Source organism: Diplotaxodon limnothrissa, linkage group LG18 (assembly GCF_057381915.1).
Source record: "Diplotaxodon limnothrissa isolate DT_005_m linkage group LG18, D_limnothrissa_male_GT1.1, whole genome shotgun sequence".
NCBI lineage: Eukaryota > Metazoa > Chordata > Actinopteri > Cichliformes > Cichlidae > Diplotaxodon > Diplotaxodon limnothrissa.
The window spans coordinates 12583258-12603776 of record NC_140613.1 but is presented as its reverse complement, the minus strand read 5'-3'; the positions used below and the strand labels follow the sequence as shown (position 1 = coordinate 12603776).

Genomic DNA, 20519 nt, shown 5'->3' with positions numbered 1-20519 from the left:
CATACTCATCTGAACATCATATATTATTGAGTGACAGAACAATGAATTCACGAGACCACGTGGTCATGTGACATGACAGCGATATTAGTGATAAACAGGGGGACAACACATCTTATCACGAGCCTACAATTTAAATTCATTCATTCTAAAACAAAAAGCGTTTGATCGTCAGACATCGCCTCTCCTCTCTTCTGTGGCTGTGGAGGGTCCTCCCGCACTGCGAGCGGTGCTGTGCCGAAGCTTTTTTTTAATTTATCATCATATGCTGCCTGCTTCGCAGCACACCGCACGATTTTTTTCAAATCACCATTTTAAGCAGCGCTGACGCATCAGAGGGCTTCATGACTGGGACAGTGTGTCGGGGTATGGTCAGCTCCTGATGGCCCATGTCTTCCAAAACCAGGCAAGTATCGCCGACAAGAGGTGGATGGTTGTGCATGCATAATGCGCAGTGTGAGCGGTGAGGGGCAGAGCGGCGGGGGGTGTCATCCAGATGTGCTGGATGTAGTCTGTGAAGGTTCACAGACTGGACATTAAATATCAGGATTATCCGATGGTTCAGGGTTTTTGTCGAGGAAATCCTGCACGCGTTTACTAATCTACAGCGAAGATCAATCAGAAAAAAAAGAATCAATATTCTGCAGCTACAGGCGTGATTTATACAACCCACGCTACTGTATTATTATTAATATTATTGTTGTTGTTGTTGATAAAATTCTCTTAAATTATTACAGAGGTGTGCGTGCCACCCCACCTCACACAAGATTTTAAAAACTTAAAAGTATTTCTTGGTGATAATGTTAAATATGACTGTTATTATTGTTCTGTTATTGTAAATTCACTTAATTTAATAAGTGTCAGGGTTCTATGTTTCTATTTCAAAGTTTAGTTTTGTTCACCTGGTTTTATTTTATTCTATTTCATTTTTAATTCAAGAAGATCAAAGCTCCCTGTGAGGTAGGGTGTCTATTATTTGTGTGAGGTTTTTTTTTTAAAATTTAATTAAAAGGTTTCTTGAAGTAAAACTGCCATAAATGATTTAAAATTATATTTGGCTTTCTTAAAAGAAAGTGGAGTCATTTAAAACCTGTCACTCCACTGCAAGTCATAAAAAAATAAAGACAAGAGGGAAGGGTTCAGTTTTGACACGTTAAAATATATTCAGTTCAGGCTTATTTTCTAGTCCCGCACCCTGAACAGTCACCTCAAAGCGCTGGTGCTATAAGGAAAAAACACAACAGTATTTAAAACAAAACAAAAAACAATAAATAAATACAAAAAAAACAAGCAACCTGTCAAAGCAAGCACTTTGCAACAGTGGGAAGGAAACAGTCCCTTTTAACAGGAAGAAACCTGAAAATTGTGGGAATATTTTCACATAGAAAATGATTTTTCTACACCAGCACCTGTCTGTTAGGGGTTTTTTTGCCTGGAGTGAAAGCATCTTAACTGAAAGCATTTACACATGAATCAGAGAAAGTTGCACATGTTAATGCATGTCCTTTTTTTGTTTTTATCTCCACAGATTTCCTGATATTGATTCTGTGTGTAATCTGGGACATGGACAGACGGAGCCCAGGAGACAGACAGGCAGACACCAGTAAGACAGTAACCACTGCATCGTCATCATCTGTCGTCACCATGGCAACACCCAGTTCCAGCACCCAGCCGCCCTCTACCTCCCTCAGCATCATCCCACCAGACAGACAAGCAGTCCAGGTAATAAACTGCACCTGCGACCGATATGTGTGTGGCTCGTTTAGTCTTAGTTTCACTTCACAGGTAAAGAGTCGGGGTAATAGACAGGAAGCTGCTTACAGTCCCTACGCACGGTGTGCTTGACAGGCAAAAAGTCCAAGCTATTTCTGTAAAGTGCACACAGAGGACTTGATTTAAAGGTGATCCAAGTAATGAACAGTACCACTGACCTCAGTATGCATTTATCATATTGATATACTGAATATTAATTGTCTATTGACTGTCGTTTGTCAAGCTATCAGGTATTACTTTTACGAGACAGTCCAAAGAATAAACAATAGTAGTAATTATGCATCATAGTATATACACTATATTGTCAAAAATATTCACTCACCCATTCAAATCATTGAATTCACCTGTTCTAATCACTTTCATGGCCACAGGTGTATAAAATCCAACACCTGGCATCCAGACTACTTCTACAAACATTTGTGCAAGATCAGGTAGCCCCAGTCCGCTCATGAAATTTCCTCGTCACTAAATATTCCTCACTCAACCGTTAGTGGTTAGTGGTTATAGTACAAAGTTTGTGACCTTCAGTAAAATCTGAAGGCCACAAAATTCATGCGGCCTTCAGAGCAGCTCAGTAGCAGTGTGTAGAGAGTTTCATTGAATGGGTTTCCATGGCAGCTGCATTCAAGTCTTACATCACCAAGTACAATGCAAAGCGTCTTATGTGGTGGTGTAAAGCACGCCACCACTGGACTCTGAAGCAGTGGAGAAGCCTTCTTCTGGCAATCTGACTGTCCAGCATTAGTGTCTGACCTCACAACTACATTTCAGGAAAAATCACCAAAAATTCCCCATCATAATAAACCCTATAGATTTAGAATGGGAGTCACTAAAGTTCATATGTGTGTGAAGGCAGACGGGTGAATACATTTGGCAATATAGTGTATTTGAACAGGTGATTAGATTTTGTTGTTAAAGTAGATAAATAGCCTTGTAAGGCTTTTAGCCAGTCTGAAGAAAATGTATATCGTGTGATCCAACAGGTGATCCAACATGCCATGAACAGACCTCAGAGCATGGCGGCCCAGTACTTGCATCAGATGTACGCAGCCCAGCAGCAGCACTTCATGCTGCAGACAGCAGCCCTGCAGCAGCACCAGCATCCCGCACATCTGCAGAGTCTGGCCGCCATCCAGCAGGTCGGGTGGTGTCTGTCTATGTGCTGTGTGTCTGTGTGAGGATCAAGAATAGAAAGTAAAATGTGTTCTCACTGCTTTTCAGGCTTCAGTCTGTCAGAGGTCACCTTCTTCTTCTACAGGCAGTTTGGTTCAGGCTGCGGGTGTTTCCCAAAACTCGGTAAGTGCTTAAGTGTGTTCTCACTCTGAGCACAAATACACACCTGAGCATATTTAGTTTTTGTCACAGCTCTCATCATGCCGCCCCTCATCCAGATAACTTTACCAGCATCTCCAGTGACCGCAAGGCTGATTGGTCGAACTCAGACATCCACTGCCAGCGCAGCCACAATATCTCAGCAGGCCATGCTTCTAGGAAACAGACCTGCCAGCTGTAACCAAGCTCAGATGTACCTTCGAACTCAGATGGTAGAAACCTTTTCATCTTTGATCTCGAGCTGCATTCATGCTGCTTTACTGTGTTGCCATTTTGAGTGCATGAGCAACTTTTTATGGCTGATTTTTAACCAACGTGGCGTCTGAGCTTCCCTGTTGCTTCTATCCTTGCCAGCTGATTCTAACTCCTGCAGCCACAGTAGCTGCAATTCAGTCAGACCTCCCCACTGTGACCTCCTGCTCCTCATTACCTACCTCCTCTCAGGTACAATCCTGCCACAGTGCTGCACAATTATGTGCCTCAGGCTGTTACAGAACATACAGTGGACCTATTATGCTCATTTCAGGCTCCATGTTATTGTCCTTGGACTCTCTTGCAGTAGCTTTGCTCACTGCCCACAGCTTTAAAGTTACTTTCTTCTGATTTGCTGCCCCTCTTGATCTCATCATTAAGGATATCCCTCCCCTCTTTGACATCATAAAGAGCAAAGCGGGTTGTGTTTTTTGTTTTGTTTCAACATTGCATACATTATTTAGACCAACGGTCCTCCAACCTTTTTTGCGCCACGGACCGGTTTATGCCCGACAATATTTTCACAGACCGGCCTTTAAGGTGTCGCGGATAAATACAACAAAATAAAACTAGTACCGGTACCGAAAAAAAGAAGATTTATTCATAACACATGTGAAAAGACCCAGGAAAACAGAGTTAGCTATAAAAACGATAACAAAATAACGCTGAAAACCGATAAAACCCTGAAAACCATACATTTCACACCCGAGCCTCAACTCTCGCTCGCTGCTTTAGATCATAATATAAGGAACAGCAGAATAGGTCCACTATTTCTGTATTTATTTACGTGATGTCAGTGTGTTAGGACAAGGTACAGCACTGGCTCTTTACTCCATGACCAGAAACTTTTAATAACTGCGAAGACTAACTGTTAACCTCTAATACTTGCTGCAGAATCTGGCTCTGCGTACCCATTTGCCGGGAGCTCTGGCTACAGCCCACAGCGTCATCTTAAAACCTTCCACCGAGTCCCAGGCCCTGCCTGCAGCTACCTCTTTGTCCAAGAATCCAGTCTGTGGGCTGAAGAGCACCCAACTGACTGATGGCTCAACAGAAACAGCGCCATCTGATGCCACCTCGTTGGTGTCAGGACCCCAGATTATAACCCCAGGTGAGTTTGTGTCTTCCACGGTTTGAGATAACTGCAAGTGTAAGAGGCCAGAGACAAACTTAGGGTGGACACTTGGTTTTGGTTTGATACAAGCCATGCAGCAAGCATACTGATGTTCATGTAATGCAGATGTTTGCTTTTTTTGTCAGGTTAAGTTTTTAATGACAGCTCACCTGCTGGTTATTATGTTCCTCGTGCTCCCTCTGCAGCCTACCCTCCAGTGCAAACCCACACTCTAGTCAAGCAGCAGCTGTCCTGTCCAGTAGGCCAGCAGGTGGCGCACCACCAGCTCATCGTCCAGCAGGCCACAGGAGGGGCTCCCAGCAGCAGACAGTTGCAACCAATTGCCCTCAGAGTAGCACCCCGAGATACCCACTCCAATCCTCTTCCTCTGTCGGTTAAAAGACTAACCGCCTCCAGCACCCACTCACAACTACGAAACGAGCCCCCAGCCCTGTCTTCTTCTTCCTCCCCATTAGTCACCAGCATGCTTGCATCATCACCTCAGACTTCAGTCCCAGCTGCTGCCGTTCAGCCTCAGCCACCTCCTCTGGTGGCTGCGCCACAGCGTCGGACCTCATTCCCACAGAGCCAGCAGCCTCCACCTCCTCCTCCTCCTCTCATTCTCCCCAGGCTGCCCCAGAACCCCCCGGCCTCCCTTCACAGGGTGTCCCTGCACTCAGTCCGGGCTTTGGCTGTCCAGTCAGGACAGGTACTGCTAACGGAGCGGGAACTGCCTGTGGCGGAGGCTCTGGTCCAGATGCCCTACCAGAACCTGCCACCTCCTCAAACGGTGGCTGTTGATTTGAAAGTGCATCCAGTCAAACACAACGAAACTGCACCCGTGAGTCAGCACGTCCTGCTTTGAAGAGCTCCTGAGTAGATTATGAGTTGGTTTGAATGAGGTTTTGTTTTGTTTTGATTTTCAGTTGGGGCAAAAGTGCAACGTGAACAGTCTGAGCTCAGAGGAAAGGAAAGATCCTCCAAGTTCAGAACAAGACGGGACCGCTACACCACCCAATCAAAATGGTTCAGGTACAGAATTATTCAGTTAACAGGATAACCTGCCTCCATGAGACCCCCTCACCCCTCACTCTTTATGCTTTTTATTGTGTAGCAGTGACGGGTTCATCCTCCATCACCCCCAGCCACTGGAGGAGTCCTCCAGTGGAGGAGTCCTCCCAGCTCACGACCACTGACAATAGCGGCAATAGTGGCACCAACAACCCTCCTCCTCCACCACCTTCTCCTTTACCTCCTCCCCTCCTCCCTGCTTCAGCAAAAGTCCCCAGCCAGCCTCCTTCTGCCCCTGCAAGTCTCCCAGGAAGCCCCAAGAGGTCAACCCACGTCCTCACACACCTCGTGGAGGGCTTTGTCATCAAAGAGGGCCTGGAGCCGTTCCCGGTATGTGGACGTGCCCTGTGCAGAAAGTTTACTGCTGATTAATGGGAAGCACTACAAAAGTACTTAAAATCAGCTTTAATCAATTATTTAATTATGTGTGTATAAACAAAATGAAAATATTTCTGGAGCAGGTGAGGAGAGGAAGGTGGAATAAAACTTTTCCAGGCATTTAAAACTTAAGTAAATGTCTCATTTTAATATTATAAACAGATGTAAATATGACAATTGAAATATGACATTGCATCACTGTCTTTACATTGTAACACTGGTGATGCTCTACAGTCAACAAATGATGTCTGTCACTTTATCAAAGCTGCTGGCATGGCTCATTTATGCAGAAGGTGTCTTTTTACAAGGAAGCTTGATGCAACTAGTTAAGGCTATAGTGAGAGGAACTGGTCAGTGCCAACTTGCAATCTGTCAGCATGCAGTGTTATCGTTGTGCAGGACGTTAGTTGTGTGAAACCTTGTTTCAGTGAATTAAAACTTTTTTCTTTTTCTTTTTTTTCTGCCATTTGGGTTAAAAAAAATTGGTGTAAGGTTTTCAATTTTTGAATGTGCTACTCAATGCAGGTGGGTCGGTCATCACTGTTATCGGAGCAGCAGGCTTCCCTTCCAGAACCCCAGGACGTACCGACCAATGGGGATGCAGCAGACGACAGTCCTCTGGATGCTGACCAGTCAGATTCATCTGACTCTGAGATGGAAAATGACGGCCCTACAGGAGAAGGTGAGAGAGGTGTGTGTGTGTGTGTGTGTGTGTGTGTGTGTGTGTGTGTGTGTGTGTGTGTGTGAACATGCATGATTAACAGCTGGTCCTCTGAAGTTGCAGAACTCGGGGAGAGTGTGCCAGACGTGTTGCAGTGTGAGTACTGTGGAAGCAGCGGCTACGCTCGCACGTTTCTGCGCTCCAAACGCTTCTGCTCCATGTCGTGTGTCAGAAGGTAAATAAAACATTTACACAACGTACTAAGTTTTGTCCTCTAGTGTAATTATTTATTACCAAAGAAACATAGTTTCAGTGATTCACCCTATTAACATGAACAAACTGTAGGTTATTACGAGACGCTCATCAGCCATAAGCTCATAAGCTTTGCTTATTGCACCACATCTCAAAGGTGCTCTACTAGACTGAGATCTGGTGACTGTGGAGGGCATTTACAGTGAAGTCATTGTCATGTTAAAGAAACCAGTTTGAGATGATTTGAGCTTTGGGGTTTTGGTGTTATCCTGCTGAAAGAAGCTATTATTAGATTGTTACACTATAGTCATAAAGGGATAGACATAGTCTGCAGCTCGGGTAGGCTGTGGTGTTTTAATGGTGCTCAGTCGGTACAAGAGGCCCAAAGTGTACCAAGAAAATCGAGGACGAGCAATAGTTTTACAATCATCTATTGCAAGTTTTGGTGAGCTCCTGTGAACTAGAGCCTTAGTGTTTTGTTCTTAGCTGACAGGAGTGGTATCCACTGTGGTCTCCTGCTACTGTAGCCCATCTGATTCAAGGTTTTACGTCTGCATACCTTGGTTATAATGAGTTGTGAATGGCTATCTGAGTTGTAGCCTTGCTATCAACTTGAAACAGTCTGGCCATTCTGCAGTGTGATAGGCTGATTAAATATTTGTGCTAACGACCAGTTAGCACAAATATATGTGCTATGTGAGTGTACATCATACAGTAAATACTCAGCAGGGACTGAAATCTGAATTAATCCACTGATGAAAATAGCTCCAAAACAATTAATGTTTTGGTTCTGTTAGGCTACAGTGCTGTTAGCTGTTTTAAAAAACAAACAAAAACAAATTACCTTAACCCTGGGAACATTTTGTGGGGATGACTGGATGATATATTTGAAGTTCAGACTAACAACATGAGATCCAGGTGAGAGTTCTGCTGGGAAAACTTATAAAAATATGCTAAAAAAAACTGCTGCCACAAAAAAAAGAAAAAAAAAGAAAGAAGGGGTTTTAACCTATAACCAACACAGACAACCAGGCCAAAGACAGTTCAATCGCCAACATAAAGAATGACACTGAAACAGCTGAAACAAAAAAAACAACCAAGCAAAAACAAAACCTTAATCATCTAGTAGCTCCTTTGGTTCATGATGCATCACAACTCACAGGTTATTGTAATCTGGGAAGTGCAGAACGGAAAAGTGGCAGTAAAACGACCAATATGAGCAACCTGAGCACAGCTCAGACGAAGACCCATCATTATGGTCATCGTGTGTGACTTTCACTAAAATCAGACCAATTTTTGTGACCTGAATGCAGACACCTCACCATCACGTAAGCTCAGTGGTCCTCCAGCATGAAAAAACAGGCGCTTCATCACCTCCATCCTGCTGCCCGTGACCATGAAATCAATCTCAGTTCACCATGTTGAAGGAAATCTCAATTCCTAAAATATATCAGGAGGACTGAGGAGAGAGGAGGCTTTAGCTATAATTGAGAATGCAAATGCGTGTCCACTGTGGATGCATTTATTTACCTTTAGCATATAAAAGAGTTGTGGGAAACAGCTGGAATATACAAGTCATAGTGGGAGGAGGATTCTTTTTAAACAAGTCATCCTTTTTTCACGTTATTTAACATGATCAAAGTTTCTGCCCTGCACAAAAAAGCACCATGTGTTAAATTAAAGTAATTCTATTTATTTATTTATTAGAAATTGTCATGAGCACAGTTATGTCTGATGTCATAAAATCCAGCTGTGGGTCTGCTAGAACAAAAATGACACATTTCATTGGCATCACTTTAAAATGAGGTGTGACATTTGTGAGGATGACTCAATTTTCTAAGTGCCTGTTCCCTCAGCTCATTTGTTTTCATGTCTCTTCCTCACCTCCTCCTCTCCCATCACCGATGGGAGAAAATAATGTGAAGCGATGGAGCAGATGCATTGGGCACTTGCAAACTATGAAATAAAAAGGGGTTAAGACATGCAGACTTAGGGAACAGGTAACCTAAATCAGAAATTAAAAGAACAAAGATGGGAAGTAAAAGGACATAGTAGTAGTAGTAGTGGAAAACCACATTAGGATCCCACCTTCAAAATAAAACAGGAAGTACGCTGGAAGAAGCACTCACAAGAGGAACACAAGGGGTGTGTTAAAAAGAAACACAAAACAAGAATTTATGATGGCAAGAAAAATCCAAGAATCAGCGTTTCACAACACAGGGCCGATGCATAATACAAAGTCTGTGTAAATTGTAATATTTTATGGTTTGTTATGAAAAGTTGATCTTTGTCCATGAGAACAATGATGATTCATTATTTTGAATCTTTTTATTTTGTTGTTTTCAGTGTTGGTGTGTGTCATTCGGCTGAGGTTCACCACACTGTCTTAGAGTCTGTGGAAAACATGAGCAACACTCACGAACTGTCTGCTTTAACAACAAAGCACTTTTTTCTTCCGCAGAAACTACAGAAAATTACAGTCTGTGTCAGTAAAGTTGAATTACATCATCTGACATCTGCAGCCCGCTGACGCAAGTAGATAATCACTCCCAGGTTTCCCCATGAGTCTCCATCAAAGCAACAAAAAGAGGACAGCTCAGAGTCCCGATGCTACCTTTCCCAACTTATTCACAGACTTCAAGGATGATGTGATATAATAACATTAGGGACGAATGCACTTATTAACCATCTGTGAAGGTTATCCGTCATCCAGGTCATCATAGTTTTCAAAAAACCTAAAGAAGTCCAGACGCATTTCCTTCCAAGCTCTTAGAGCATTTATTTACTCTCAAATAACCCTTAAAAATCCTCACTCTTTTTACCCTAAGGAAAAGAGGTTTGTCAGGGCCACAGTTTGCTGCAGGATTTCATCCAGCAGCAGTGCATAGCTGGTGGGATAGTGTGTAGTTCCAGGGATCAAACCTCTGGCTGCTGGGGCGTTGCAGAGCGTTGCAGTTTTTGTGGGGGACCAAAATATGGGGTTGACCAAGATGGAGAAGAGATTGAGGAGTCTATCCTGTCACTGCTTCAACCAAACCTTTCCACTCTCACCTTCAGATGAGTCAGAGCTGGACTCCAGCTGGTCCATTTCTACCTCTGAGGCCTCCTCCATGTCAGCCTCAGAGTCCTCAGAGGAGGAGGATGCCATCTTAACACTCATGGTTCACGATCACTTCCAGAGCCTGTGTGTGCTGTAAAGTCTTGCCATCTCCAAAATGACTGCTCCTGCACTACTGCGCATACTTCTAACTGTGGCTGCCGTGCAGATGCATAAACTACTTGAGTGAGAACCAAAATAAAGTCCAATTTTGTTTTGGTTCCTGCTGCTGAGATATTGTTGAAGCTCTGAAAGGGTTCTCATCATTCACTGTTATCGAATTAGTTCATAACACCGAGTGTGGCCTTCTAAGAGAACAGACTTGAAGGTGGATATCGCACACATGCACACACATGCACACCATCATCCAACATCAGTAGGACACACACTTATCATTTCAGCAGCAAGGCACTTTTGCAGAAAACATCAAAAGTTGTATTTTCAGTGATTTTCAATTGGACATTGTTTGGCCTGAGGATAAAATTAATATCAGCACCGCCAAAAATACCATTTAAAAAAATGGAATGGCCCAACATGTCCCCAGGATCCTCTAAGGCAGGGGTGTCGAACTCCAGGCCTCGAGTGCTGGTGTCCTGCAGGTTTTAGATATCAACCTGGGTCAAGACACCTGAAGGAGGTCGTTTAGCCATTTAAATCAGCTGTGTTGGATCAAGGACACACACCTGTGCTCTAAGGGTTAATCAAACATTTCACGGCTGTTTTTGTTCAGGTTCAGTGTAAGCTGCACCAAGCGTATCGCGGTGCTGCATGCAGGTCGCATGGCTCACAGGCCCTTGGGAAGGAGAGGACGACCCCCCAGCCGAGTCAACGGAGCCTCCAGAGAGCACTTTGTGATGCAGGTCAGTAGTATCGTCGGCCTGATGCATGCATGTATAAACTGTATGGACGAAAAAGATACTGGGTTACCTGCAGGAGCTGCTCAGCCACTGAAATGGATGGCATGAAGCTCCCTGTGAACAGTTTTTATCCTGATGTTAATCAGAGGAGGTTTGGAGCTCTGCAGTCACTAAAACTCCACGTTAATGTTCTAGGGTTAAAACGACATATATCGCGCTTTCTGCAGCTTTCCTCATGGGCGTAACTTTGTGCTGAACATTAGGGGGGTCAGGATCTCTGTCTCTCTAAATAAATAAATCTGGGTAAATTCCCAGATGATTAAACATGCAACTATTTTGCTGGTGTTAACAGAAATGAGTAAAGAAAATCAACAACCTATTTATGCAAGACAATTCATAATTTTATTGGGGGGGTTATATTGGCTAGATCTGATTATACCCCCTGGAAATTACACCGCTGGCTTTCCTGAAATACTCATCAGTTAAGTGTTTGTGTGCAAGTTTGGCAAACAGTAAATGACTAACTACATGTTCACATGACAAACAAAGGCAAGCCTGTTTGTTTAAAGAAGAACAGCTTTGGAGGTTTTACTAATAGCACTTATCTACCAGAAGGACTTTATTGGTAGTTGTGTTGGGTTTGCCTCTCTTTGCTGTGAGTAAAAACGACATCGTATGCATCTTGTCAATTTATTCTCACAATCCAAAAAGAAAAACATATGTCATCTCTTTTGCAACTTCTTTTCAACACAAACACACTGCAGACACAAAACGATCTGCAGCTTCACATTTGTAAGCAAACCAGCATGTTGGACAGAATATTGGGGGTGATCGGGTCAGCTGGCAGATGGGGATCTCTAATGAAAACAGCCGAATGGGCTTTGCCGGTGGCCAGATTCTTAGATGTCTATCAGCTCTGGAAACAAACATTAAAATGACTCATGCAAAAATATGTTAAGGCTGCAGAGCTTTCAAGCATGTTGCCCTGTTATATGCTGTTTTAAATCACTCTTCATTCAAAAATATGAAGAACAGACTTACAGGCTGATGATTATTACAGTTAGGTGTAACAAAAATGGATTTTTGAAGGCTGATAGACTCCAGAGGTGGTTATGCATACATGTTTTTTTTCTGGTGGAAACAGGTTGGAAATATTTCTAAAAAGACATTTAAATGTTTATTTGATGCTTGAAACATTCCACGGAGCTCGAACCACGAGGTTTGTAAGTAAGTAAAATTTTATTTATATAGCACATTTCTAGATAAAAGATCACAAAGTGCTTTACAAGGTATAGGAACAGATTAAAAAGACAAAGTACAGTCAAAAGTTAACAAAATGCAATTTTAAAAAGATGTTTTTAGCTGTTTTTTAAAAGTAATCAGTGAATCAGCAGATCTTAAGTTCTGAGGAAGAGAATTCCACAGTCTGGCGGCCACAGTAGCAAAAGCTCGATCACCCCTAGTTTTCAGTCTCGTATACTGAATAACAAGTAATCCCTGACCACAAGACCTCAGAGACCTACTAGGGGCATAGGGCTGTAAAAGTTCAATGATGTATGATGGTGCTTGTTCTTGAAGAGCCTTAAATGTCAGAACCAGAATCTTAAAGTGGACTCTGAATTCGACAGGGAGCCAGTGTAACTGTATAAGCAACGGTGCTATATGTGAGTATTTCGATGTTTTCGTCAGAAGCCTTGCTGCAGCATTTTGGACAGTCTGCAGACGCTCCAGGGAACTTTTGTTTAGACATGTGAACAGTGAATTGCAATAGTCCAGTCATGATGAAATAAAAGCATGAATAACAATCTCCAGTTCAGTATGAGATATTATGGGGCTCAATTTAGAAATATTTCTTAAATGATAGAAGCAAGACCGAACCAGAGATTTGACGTGAATATCCAATGTAAGAGCAGGATCGAAGGTTTCCCTAGGTTCCTGATAGATGGTTTCACAAATGTTGAAAGGGGACCAAGAGCATTCATTATGCTGGGTACATGTCTGTCTGGAGCACATAAAAGGACTTCAGTTTTATTTTCATTTAGTTGGAGACAATTGTCGGCCATCCAACCTTTGATGGTTTCCAAATACACATTTAAAATCCGCAGCTTAGAAGCATCTTCAGGTTTAAAAGATATATATAGTTGGATGTCGTCTGCGTAGCAGTGGTAACAAATATCCTCAAAAGGGCTCAAAATATGCTGGAGAGGAAGTAAATAAATTAAAAACAATAATGGCCCCAGCACAGAGCCTTGTGGCACACCAAAGGACAGGGACGTAGAAGATGACCTGTACTTAGAAACTGCCACAGAAGAGTATCGTTCACAAAGATACGAGGAGAACCACTCTAAGGCAGACCCAGATACACCGACCCAGTATTTCAGCCTATCAAGCAAAATATAATGGTCAACGGTGTCAAAGGCCGACGTGAGATCCAACATTAAGAGAACAGAACACTTACCTGCATCGCTTTGCATCAGAATGTCATTGGAAACTCTAAGAAGGGCTGTTTCAGTAGAATGAGCTTTACGAAAGCCAGACTGAAATTTGTCAAAGATATTATATTTGTCTAAAACTGCTGTAAGCTGCTTAGCCACAATCTTCTCTAAAATCTTAGCAATTAACGGTATTTTTGAGATCGGTCTGTAGTTGCTAGTGAGAGATGGGTCCAGCATAGGCTTTTTTAACAGGGGGTATATAACAGCAGTTTTAAAATAAGCAGGGACTTTGCCAGATCCCAAAGAGGTGTTACTTATAGTGAGCATACAGGGACCAATAGAGTAAAAGACATTTTTGAATAACGATGCGGGTAAAATGTCGAGTGAACAAGAGGATACTTTTGTTGCACTAACTATTTTTCCCAGCTCGGATAGTGAAACAGGTAAAAATCTTTCTAAAACAACAGGCCGAACTGGCGTGGGAACTGACAGTGCAGATGCTGATGGGGACAATTTTTTCCTTATATTGCTAATTTTTTCTAAAAAGAAAGCAAGAAATGTTTCACAGTCTTCAGCAGAAGAAATAATGGCAGCAGGTGGAGCAGGAGTAATGATATCAGTAATAGTATCAAATAAGACCTTAGGATTACCTCTGCTCTTTGCAACCAACTGAGAAAAGTAAGCAGCCCTTGCATCTCTAATAGCATTGTTAAAAGAGGCTAAAAGATCCTTTAAATAAAGGAGATGAACATTTAAATGAGTTTGCAGCTCAAAGTCAATACTTACAATGAGCTATAACTAAAATTTATTTCAGACTGGTAAGAATTAAACCTCACCTGAGACACGGTCTAACACCTGCTTTCTGTTTGTTACTGTATGAAGTCCAGCTCTGAAATACACTGTGAATTTTTGTGTCTTTGTGCTTCTCAGGCCCACAGGTCATTTGGCTCCAAAGAGACCCAACAGAGTTCACCGAGAGAGGAAGATGAGCATCACGAGGAGGAGGAGGAAGAACCTCCCGTTCCCATGACGACCAGGCTTCGAAAACAGGCTGAGAGAGCGCAAGAGAGGGTGAGGGAGCAGAGGACCGTAGAAACGATCATCGTTTCAGACGCAGAAGACGACGTCGGCTGTCCGTCTCAGTGGAACGTGGAGCAAGTGTTTTCCTACATCAGCACCCTGCCAGGTAATGCGGTTTTTCACACTCCTGAGGCACAGCTTTTATTGCTAAAGAAATGGCAAACATTAACAGTACGACCTCTGACCTCGCAGCACGTCTGTGTCGGTTTGTAGTTTGGTGTGTTGGGTTTGCTTTAAGGTAAGTTTTGCTTCTCTCTCGCAGTTTTTGACAGGTTAAATATGATTTGCAGGCATGAAAGTTTCATGTGGACATGTGCTGGTTAAGGGTGACTGCACATAGTGTACACCCACCAGCCACTTCATTAGGTACACCTGTTCAATTGCTCGTTAGCACAAATATCTTCAGCGACCTGCTTGAATTCAAGCTGAGCATCAGATTGAGCAAAAAATGTGATTTACTTTAAATTTGGCACTGTTGGCACATTGAAACTGAAGGAGATGGGCTTCGGCAGCAGAATACCACACTGGGTGCTACATCTATCAGCTAAGAACTGGAAAACGAGGCTATAGGTCACACAGAATGACCACTCCGGTTCTCTTTCCATCAGGTGGTGCTGATGTAGCCGAGGAGTTTCGCTCCCAGGAAATAGATGGGCAGGCTCTGCTGCTTCTCACAGAGGATCACCTGGTCAGCACCATGAACCTTAAACTGGGACCCGCACTGAAGCTTTGTGCGCACATCAACTCCCTCAAAGATGCATAAACACGTAACATTCCTCCTCTTAGTGAATGTAAAGAAAAGCAAGGATCTGCTCACCTCTGCAGAGACAATGAGGAAGTGCTGCTCATCTTTAAACTGCCTATTTTTAAACACTGTCACAAAAGAGAGCAGAGCTCGCTGAGTTGAACTGACTGCAGTTTTTTTTTTTTTTTTTTTTTTTTTTTTTTTTAAAGACCACTGCCAACTATTTTTCCGGGTTTTAGCTTTCCATTACCCAAGGACTCAAAGTCGACTTGCTCTCAGATGATTTTACAGTTTTACCTCAGCTGCTCTGGCTCGTTTCTCCTGATAGTTTCACGTTTACAAGTCTCAGCAGTGCATATTTAAGTTTCCCATAATCACTCAAAACCAGTTAAACTGCAAAAGGCTATATTTGCCATCTTTTGTATATTGAAGGATTAAAATGCAACATTTTATTACATTTAAATACTTAAACCAAAAAGGTACCATATAAAAATCCAACTCTTCGCAGCAAACCAGGCAACAGGGGAAGGACTATTTATACACACAGGGTAATAAGGGAAGTGGAGACAGCTGGGGATATGATACACAGGTGCAGAGAAACTAGGTAATCACTGGGGAGGAGGTAAAACTCAAAGCAACACACAGGAGACCACAATCTATGAAAGTTTATTTATGCTACCAAAAACTTTTATTTTTTTTGCTGTCAATAAGTCAAAATTTGGGATATTATCTTATTGAAAATTATTTTCTCAGAAGTTTGAGTTGATAAGTTGAAATTCTGACCTACAGGTGATTTTAAAAAAAATTTGTTTTTTTTCACTTTATTTTTCACCCCAACTTAACACAGACACCAGAAAACTCATTTGTTACACAAACGGAACACAAGAGTTTAGAATAATGAAGAGAAAATAACACAGGGACACACACAACCTGAAAGTTCTCACCTGGGACAGGAATCAAATGAGCACCAAAAACAGATTCAAAAATATAACAAAGGATCAAACTCACAATAGAACATGAAGAAATCCAAACATGAATACTGACGTGCTCTATTGGGTCCTTTCTTCGCTGCCTGGCTCCATGGAGCCCAAGTGACATTTGCCATAGAAACAAACTACTGAGTACAATTTTTCAGTTACAGCAATCAAATTTTGCCTGCTGCATCAAATGCTTTGATTTGCAATATCAAAGGTAAATGGTAAATGGCCTGTATTTATATAGCGCTTTACTAGTCCCTAAGGACCCCAAAGCGCTTTACATATCCAGTCATCCACCCATTCACACACACATTCACACACTGGTGATGGCAAGCTACATTGTAGCCACAGCCACCCTGGGGCGCACTGACAGAGGCGAGGCTGCCGGACACTGGCGCCACCGGGCCCTCTGACCACCACCAGTAGGCAACGGGTGAAGTGTCTTGCCCAAGGACACAACGACCGAGACTGTCCAAGCCGGGGCTCGAACCGGCAACCTTCCGATTACAAGGCGAACTCCCAACTCTTGAGCCACGATCGCCCTGGTGAAGGTGAAAAACTCCTCTGCATCTTTCTGTAGTCTGTTGACTTTCACGTGGTCCGATATCTTCCTCTGCACTGACATGGCGCTCATTTTCTGTGCATATCTTCCAGTATGTTCAGTACTCACGCTACACCTGTGAGATCAGTGAGATTTTGACATTAGACAGAATAAAACAAACTCCAAGACCAATAAATTGTAGTAAAAATGTCAGGGATTGTGAACTGTGGGAGATAAAAAGACGTCTCAAAGGAAATTCATATAAAAAAGCCTTCCCATAAAAATAGGTTTAAAGGAAGTGGCTGACTCTACTGACATGATTTCCTCAGGCAAGGTTGGCGCCTTTGCCCAAGGACCCCGGGTGCATGCTGGTGCATATGGTGCTCAGAGGATAGAGATATAGCCTGGAGCAAGGCCATGAAGGGCCCTAAAAGTCATCCATAAAATCTGTTCTAAAACAAACTATGAGCTGCTGTAGAACAGCAAAAAACAGCTAAAACTGGAGTTTCATTTAGTTCTGATAAACAGGAGTGATTTCCCTAAATGTCCTAAAATAGTTAAAGATGTTAACAGACGCTGAGATGGTCAGATTTCATTTATTTTTGAGATGAGAAGTGAGCCAAAGCAACAAAGATGAGCAGTTCTTTCTCTCACCGCTTGTCATTTCGCTGTAGTGATCGTAGCAGTTCTGACTCGAGTTATCCATTTGTTTCAAAATGGTTTTTAAATGTTTTTTTTTTTTGTTTTGTTTTGTTTGTATCATTTGTAGACAAAGAGAACAAATGATCATCATTACATTCGACAAACGCGGTACAATCTCACTGTTTACAAAGCAGATTATTGCCTCCTGTCTTCAAGATGGAATTTGATACGTTCACCATCAGCAAACGGTTGTGCTGACTTATGAAAGTTTTACTGACTACAAGGTTATTTATTGTTATTTATTGTTGTCATAATTAATATACAAATAAAACAGTTAGAAAACAGTGTTTTCTTTGTGTAATGTTTTATTTATTTATTTTTTTACTGAGATTTAGGGTCCTTCTTTATCTAAAATTCATTCTTTGTCTTTTCCCTTTTTTGCTTAAACTGGTGTTGTCAGCGTTTAATCTCGTCAAAATGACGTTAACGGCATAACTGCGAGGGGCTGCCCCACGCACAGAGCGATCTGTGCTTACTCGCTAACTGAGATTTGCTGCGTTAATGCAACATCATTTTAACGAGATTAACGCTGACACTAGTTTAAACCTGTAAAGCCTAAACAATGAAATAAGTATCAGAATTTTTTTTTTTTTTTTTTTTAAAGCGATAGTGTTTATTGAACCTCACGACAAATAAATAGACACTTTGTGAACAAATTAAGCACATAAAAGATCTGAAGTCACCCAAACTCTCAATGTGAGAGCCAAAGAAATGTTTATGTCATGATTGGGCTAAAATAAACCAATCAGAGAGACAACAAAACCTTAAAGTGGCCAAAACAACCATCTGGTTCATTTTTTTTTTTTTTTTTTTTTTTTTTTTTTAAATGAAGGAATGCAAAGACCACAGGAGACGGCTAAAGTGGATGATGACAGAATTGTTTCACTGTTAACAAAAGCAGCCTTCCAACACCTAACTTCTTTAGGAGGTATTAGTATTACCGTTAAGGTCTACAATCAAAAGATGACTTCACAGATGTAAATACAGAGTGCTTACAACAAGGTGCAAGCCACCGGTTACACTGGAGAACAGGAAATTTGATTTAAGGTGAAATTTATTTATGTAACACATTTCCAGACAGACGATGCTGCACAAAGTGTTTAACAATATAAAAATGCCATTTAAAAAGAAACGATGTAAAACAACAATAACAATATAAAGCAATGATAGGACAATAAAAGAATTAAAACTATAACTAAGACTATTAAATAAGACAAATGCTTGTGTGTTAAAAGCCAGGGCATAAAAATGTGTTGTTAGTAGTGATTTAAATGGATCAACTATTTGTGCAGATCTATTTTATATTAATATAATATTTAGGGGAAGACTATTCCAAAGTCTGGGACCTGCCACAGAGAAGGCTCTATCACCACGAGATTTGAGATGAGTCCATGGGATGGATAGCATTAAGTTTGAGCTAGACCTCATGGTTTTTCCTGGAGCATAAACAGAGAGGGGCTCAGACAAGTTTCAGCGATGGTGGAGGCGGTATTATGGTATGGGCATGCATGACTGCTGGTGTTTATATTGATGATGGGTCGATGACTTCAGCCCAACACAGCATGATTTTCAGTTATCAAATGCAAAGCTGAAGGCAGAGACAAAACCTAATTTGTCATAGTCCAGATAATTATGGACATACAGTGGGGCAAAAAAGTATTTAGTCAGCCACCGATTGTGCAAGTTCCCCCACTTAAAATGATGACAGAGGTCAGTAATTTGCACCAGAGGTACACTTCAACTGTGAGAGACAGAATGTGGGAAAAAATTCAGATGGTAGGATTTGTAAAGAATTTATTCGTAAATTAGGGTGGAAAATAAGTATTTGGTCACCTCAAACAAGGAAAATCTCTGGCTCTCACAGACCTGTAACGTCTTCTGTAAAAAGCTTTTCTGTCCCCCACTCGTTACCTGTATGAATGGCACCTGTTTGAACTCATCATCTGTATAAAAGACACCTGTCCACAGCCTCAAACAGTCAGACTCCAAACTCCGCCATGGCCAAGACCAAAGAGCTTTCGAAGGACACCAGGAAAAGTATTGTAGACCTGCACCAGACTGGGAAGAGTGAATCTACAATAGGCAAGCAGCTTGGTGTGAAAAAATCAACTGTGGGAGCAATCATCAGAAAATGGAAGACATACAAGACCACTGATAATTTAGTATTTATTTATTTATTGTCATTGTCAAGAACAATGAAATTGCGTTTGGGGCTTCCATACAACCCAAAAAAAAGAAGAAAATAATAAATACCCCTTAAAACCCAAGTGTACATATTTAACCCAGTGTGACTCCAATGCAATAAGACAATCCTTAGCAATAATGTTCGTAGAAATTCAGACAAAGACCTGAGAAACATGACAAAATACAACAATGCAACCCATTCAATATTATTGTACTGTGAGATATGATATCAGATATGATAGTTATCTATTTAAGAAAGAGGGGGGGGGGCAGGAGGGGGAAGAGAATAAAGATATGATGCACCAATGCAGACCAGTTCATTGCAATTAAGAAGTTGGATATGGTTATTGTCCGTGAGAGGGGGGCAGAGAGTTCAGGAGCCTCACAGCCTGTGGATACAGGCTGTTGGCCAGTCTGGATGTTCTGGCCTGTATAGACCTGTACCTTCTCCCTGAGGGCAGCAGATGGAAAAGGTGGCGCGCAGGGTGATGTTGGTCCCGCAGGATACTGTGCACCCTCCTCAGACAGCGAGTGGGGAAGATATTACTGATCTCTGGCAGACTTGTTCCAATAATTCTGCCAGCTTCTTTCACCACCCGCTGGAGTGCTTGCTGATCGGCCTTGGTGCAGCTGGGGAACCACACTAGAAATCCATGATAATCTCCCTCGATCTGGGGCTCCACGCAAGATCTCATCCCGTGGGGTCAAAATGATCATGAGAACGGTGAGCAAAGATCCCAGAACCACACGGGGGGACCTGGTGAAAGACCTGCAGAGAGCTGGGACCAAAGTAACAAAGGTCACCATCAGTAACACACTACAACGGCAGGGAATCAAATCCCGCAGTGTCAGACGTGTTCCGCTGCTGAAGCCAGTACATGTCCAGGCCCGTCTGAAGTTTGCCAGAGAGCACATGGATGATACAGCAGAGGATTGGGAGAATGTCATGTGGTCAGATGAAGCCAAAGTAGAACTTTTTGGTATAAACTCAACTAGTCGTGTTTGGAGGAAGAAGAATACTGAGTTGCATCCCAAGAACACCATACCTACTGTGAAGCATGGGGGTGGAAA

General features: G+C 42.2%; 1 protein-coding gene across 2 annotated transcripts; it reads left to right on the top strand.

Annotated features, from left to right (window-relative positions):
• The first annotated feature begins 1515 nt into the window (after positions 1-1515).
• phc3a (polyhomeotic homolog 3a) lies at positions 1516-15062 on the top strand. 2 transcript variants are annotated; one of them, XM_085378258.1, is made up of 14 exons: positions 1516-1719; positions 2754-2909; positions 2992-3066; positions 3162-3314; positions 3457-3564; positions 4249-4465; positions 4675-5309; positions 5395-5500; positions 5583-5869; positions 6443-6599; positions 6696-6813; positions 10658-10787; positions 14150-14405; positions 14908-15062. In XM_085378258.1, exons 1-14 carry the CDS (start codon positions 1561-1563, stop codon positions 15060-15062), a joined length of 2712 nt encoding a protein of 903 aa, XP_085234384.1. In that variant the 5' UTR covers positions 1516-1560. The 2 variants fall into 2 exon arrangements, with proteins under 2 accessions (XP_085234384.1, XP_085234383.1); XM_085378257.1 differs by having other exon boundaries at positions 1561-1719; positions 3457-3546.
• The last annotated feature ends 5457 nt before the right edge of the window (positions 15063-20519 follow it).

Coding starts and splice junctions, on each gene's coding strand:
- phc3a (XM_085378258.1), top strand. CDS start 1,561: ATGGACAGACGGAGCCCAGGAGACAGACAGGCAGACACCAGTAAGACA. Junction 1,720..2,753: donor CAGACAGACAAGCAGTCCAG/GTAATAAACTGC, acceptor GTGATCCAACAG/GTGATCCAACATGCCATGAA. Junction 6,814..10,657: donor TCCATGTCGTGTGTCAGAAG/GTAAATAAAACA, acceptor GTTTTTGTTCAG/GTTCAGTGTAAGCTGCACCA.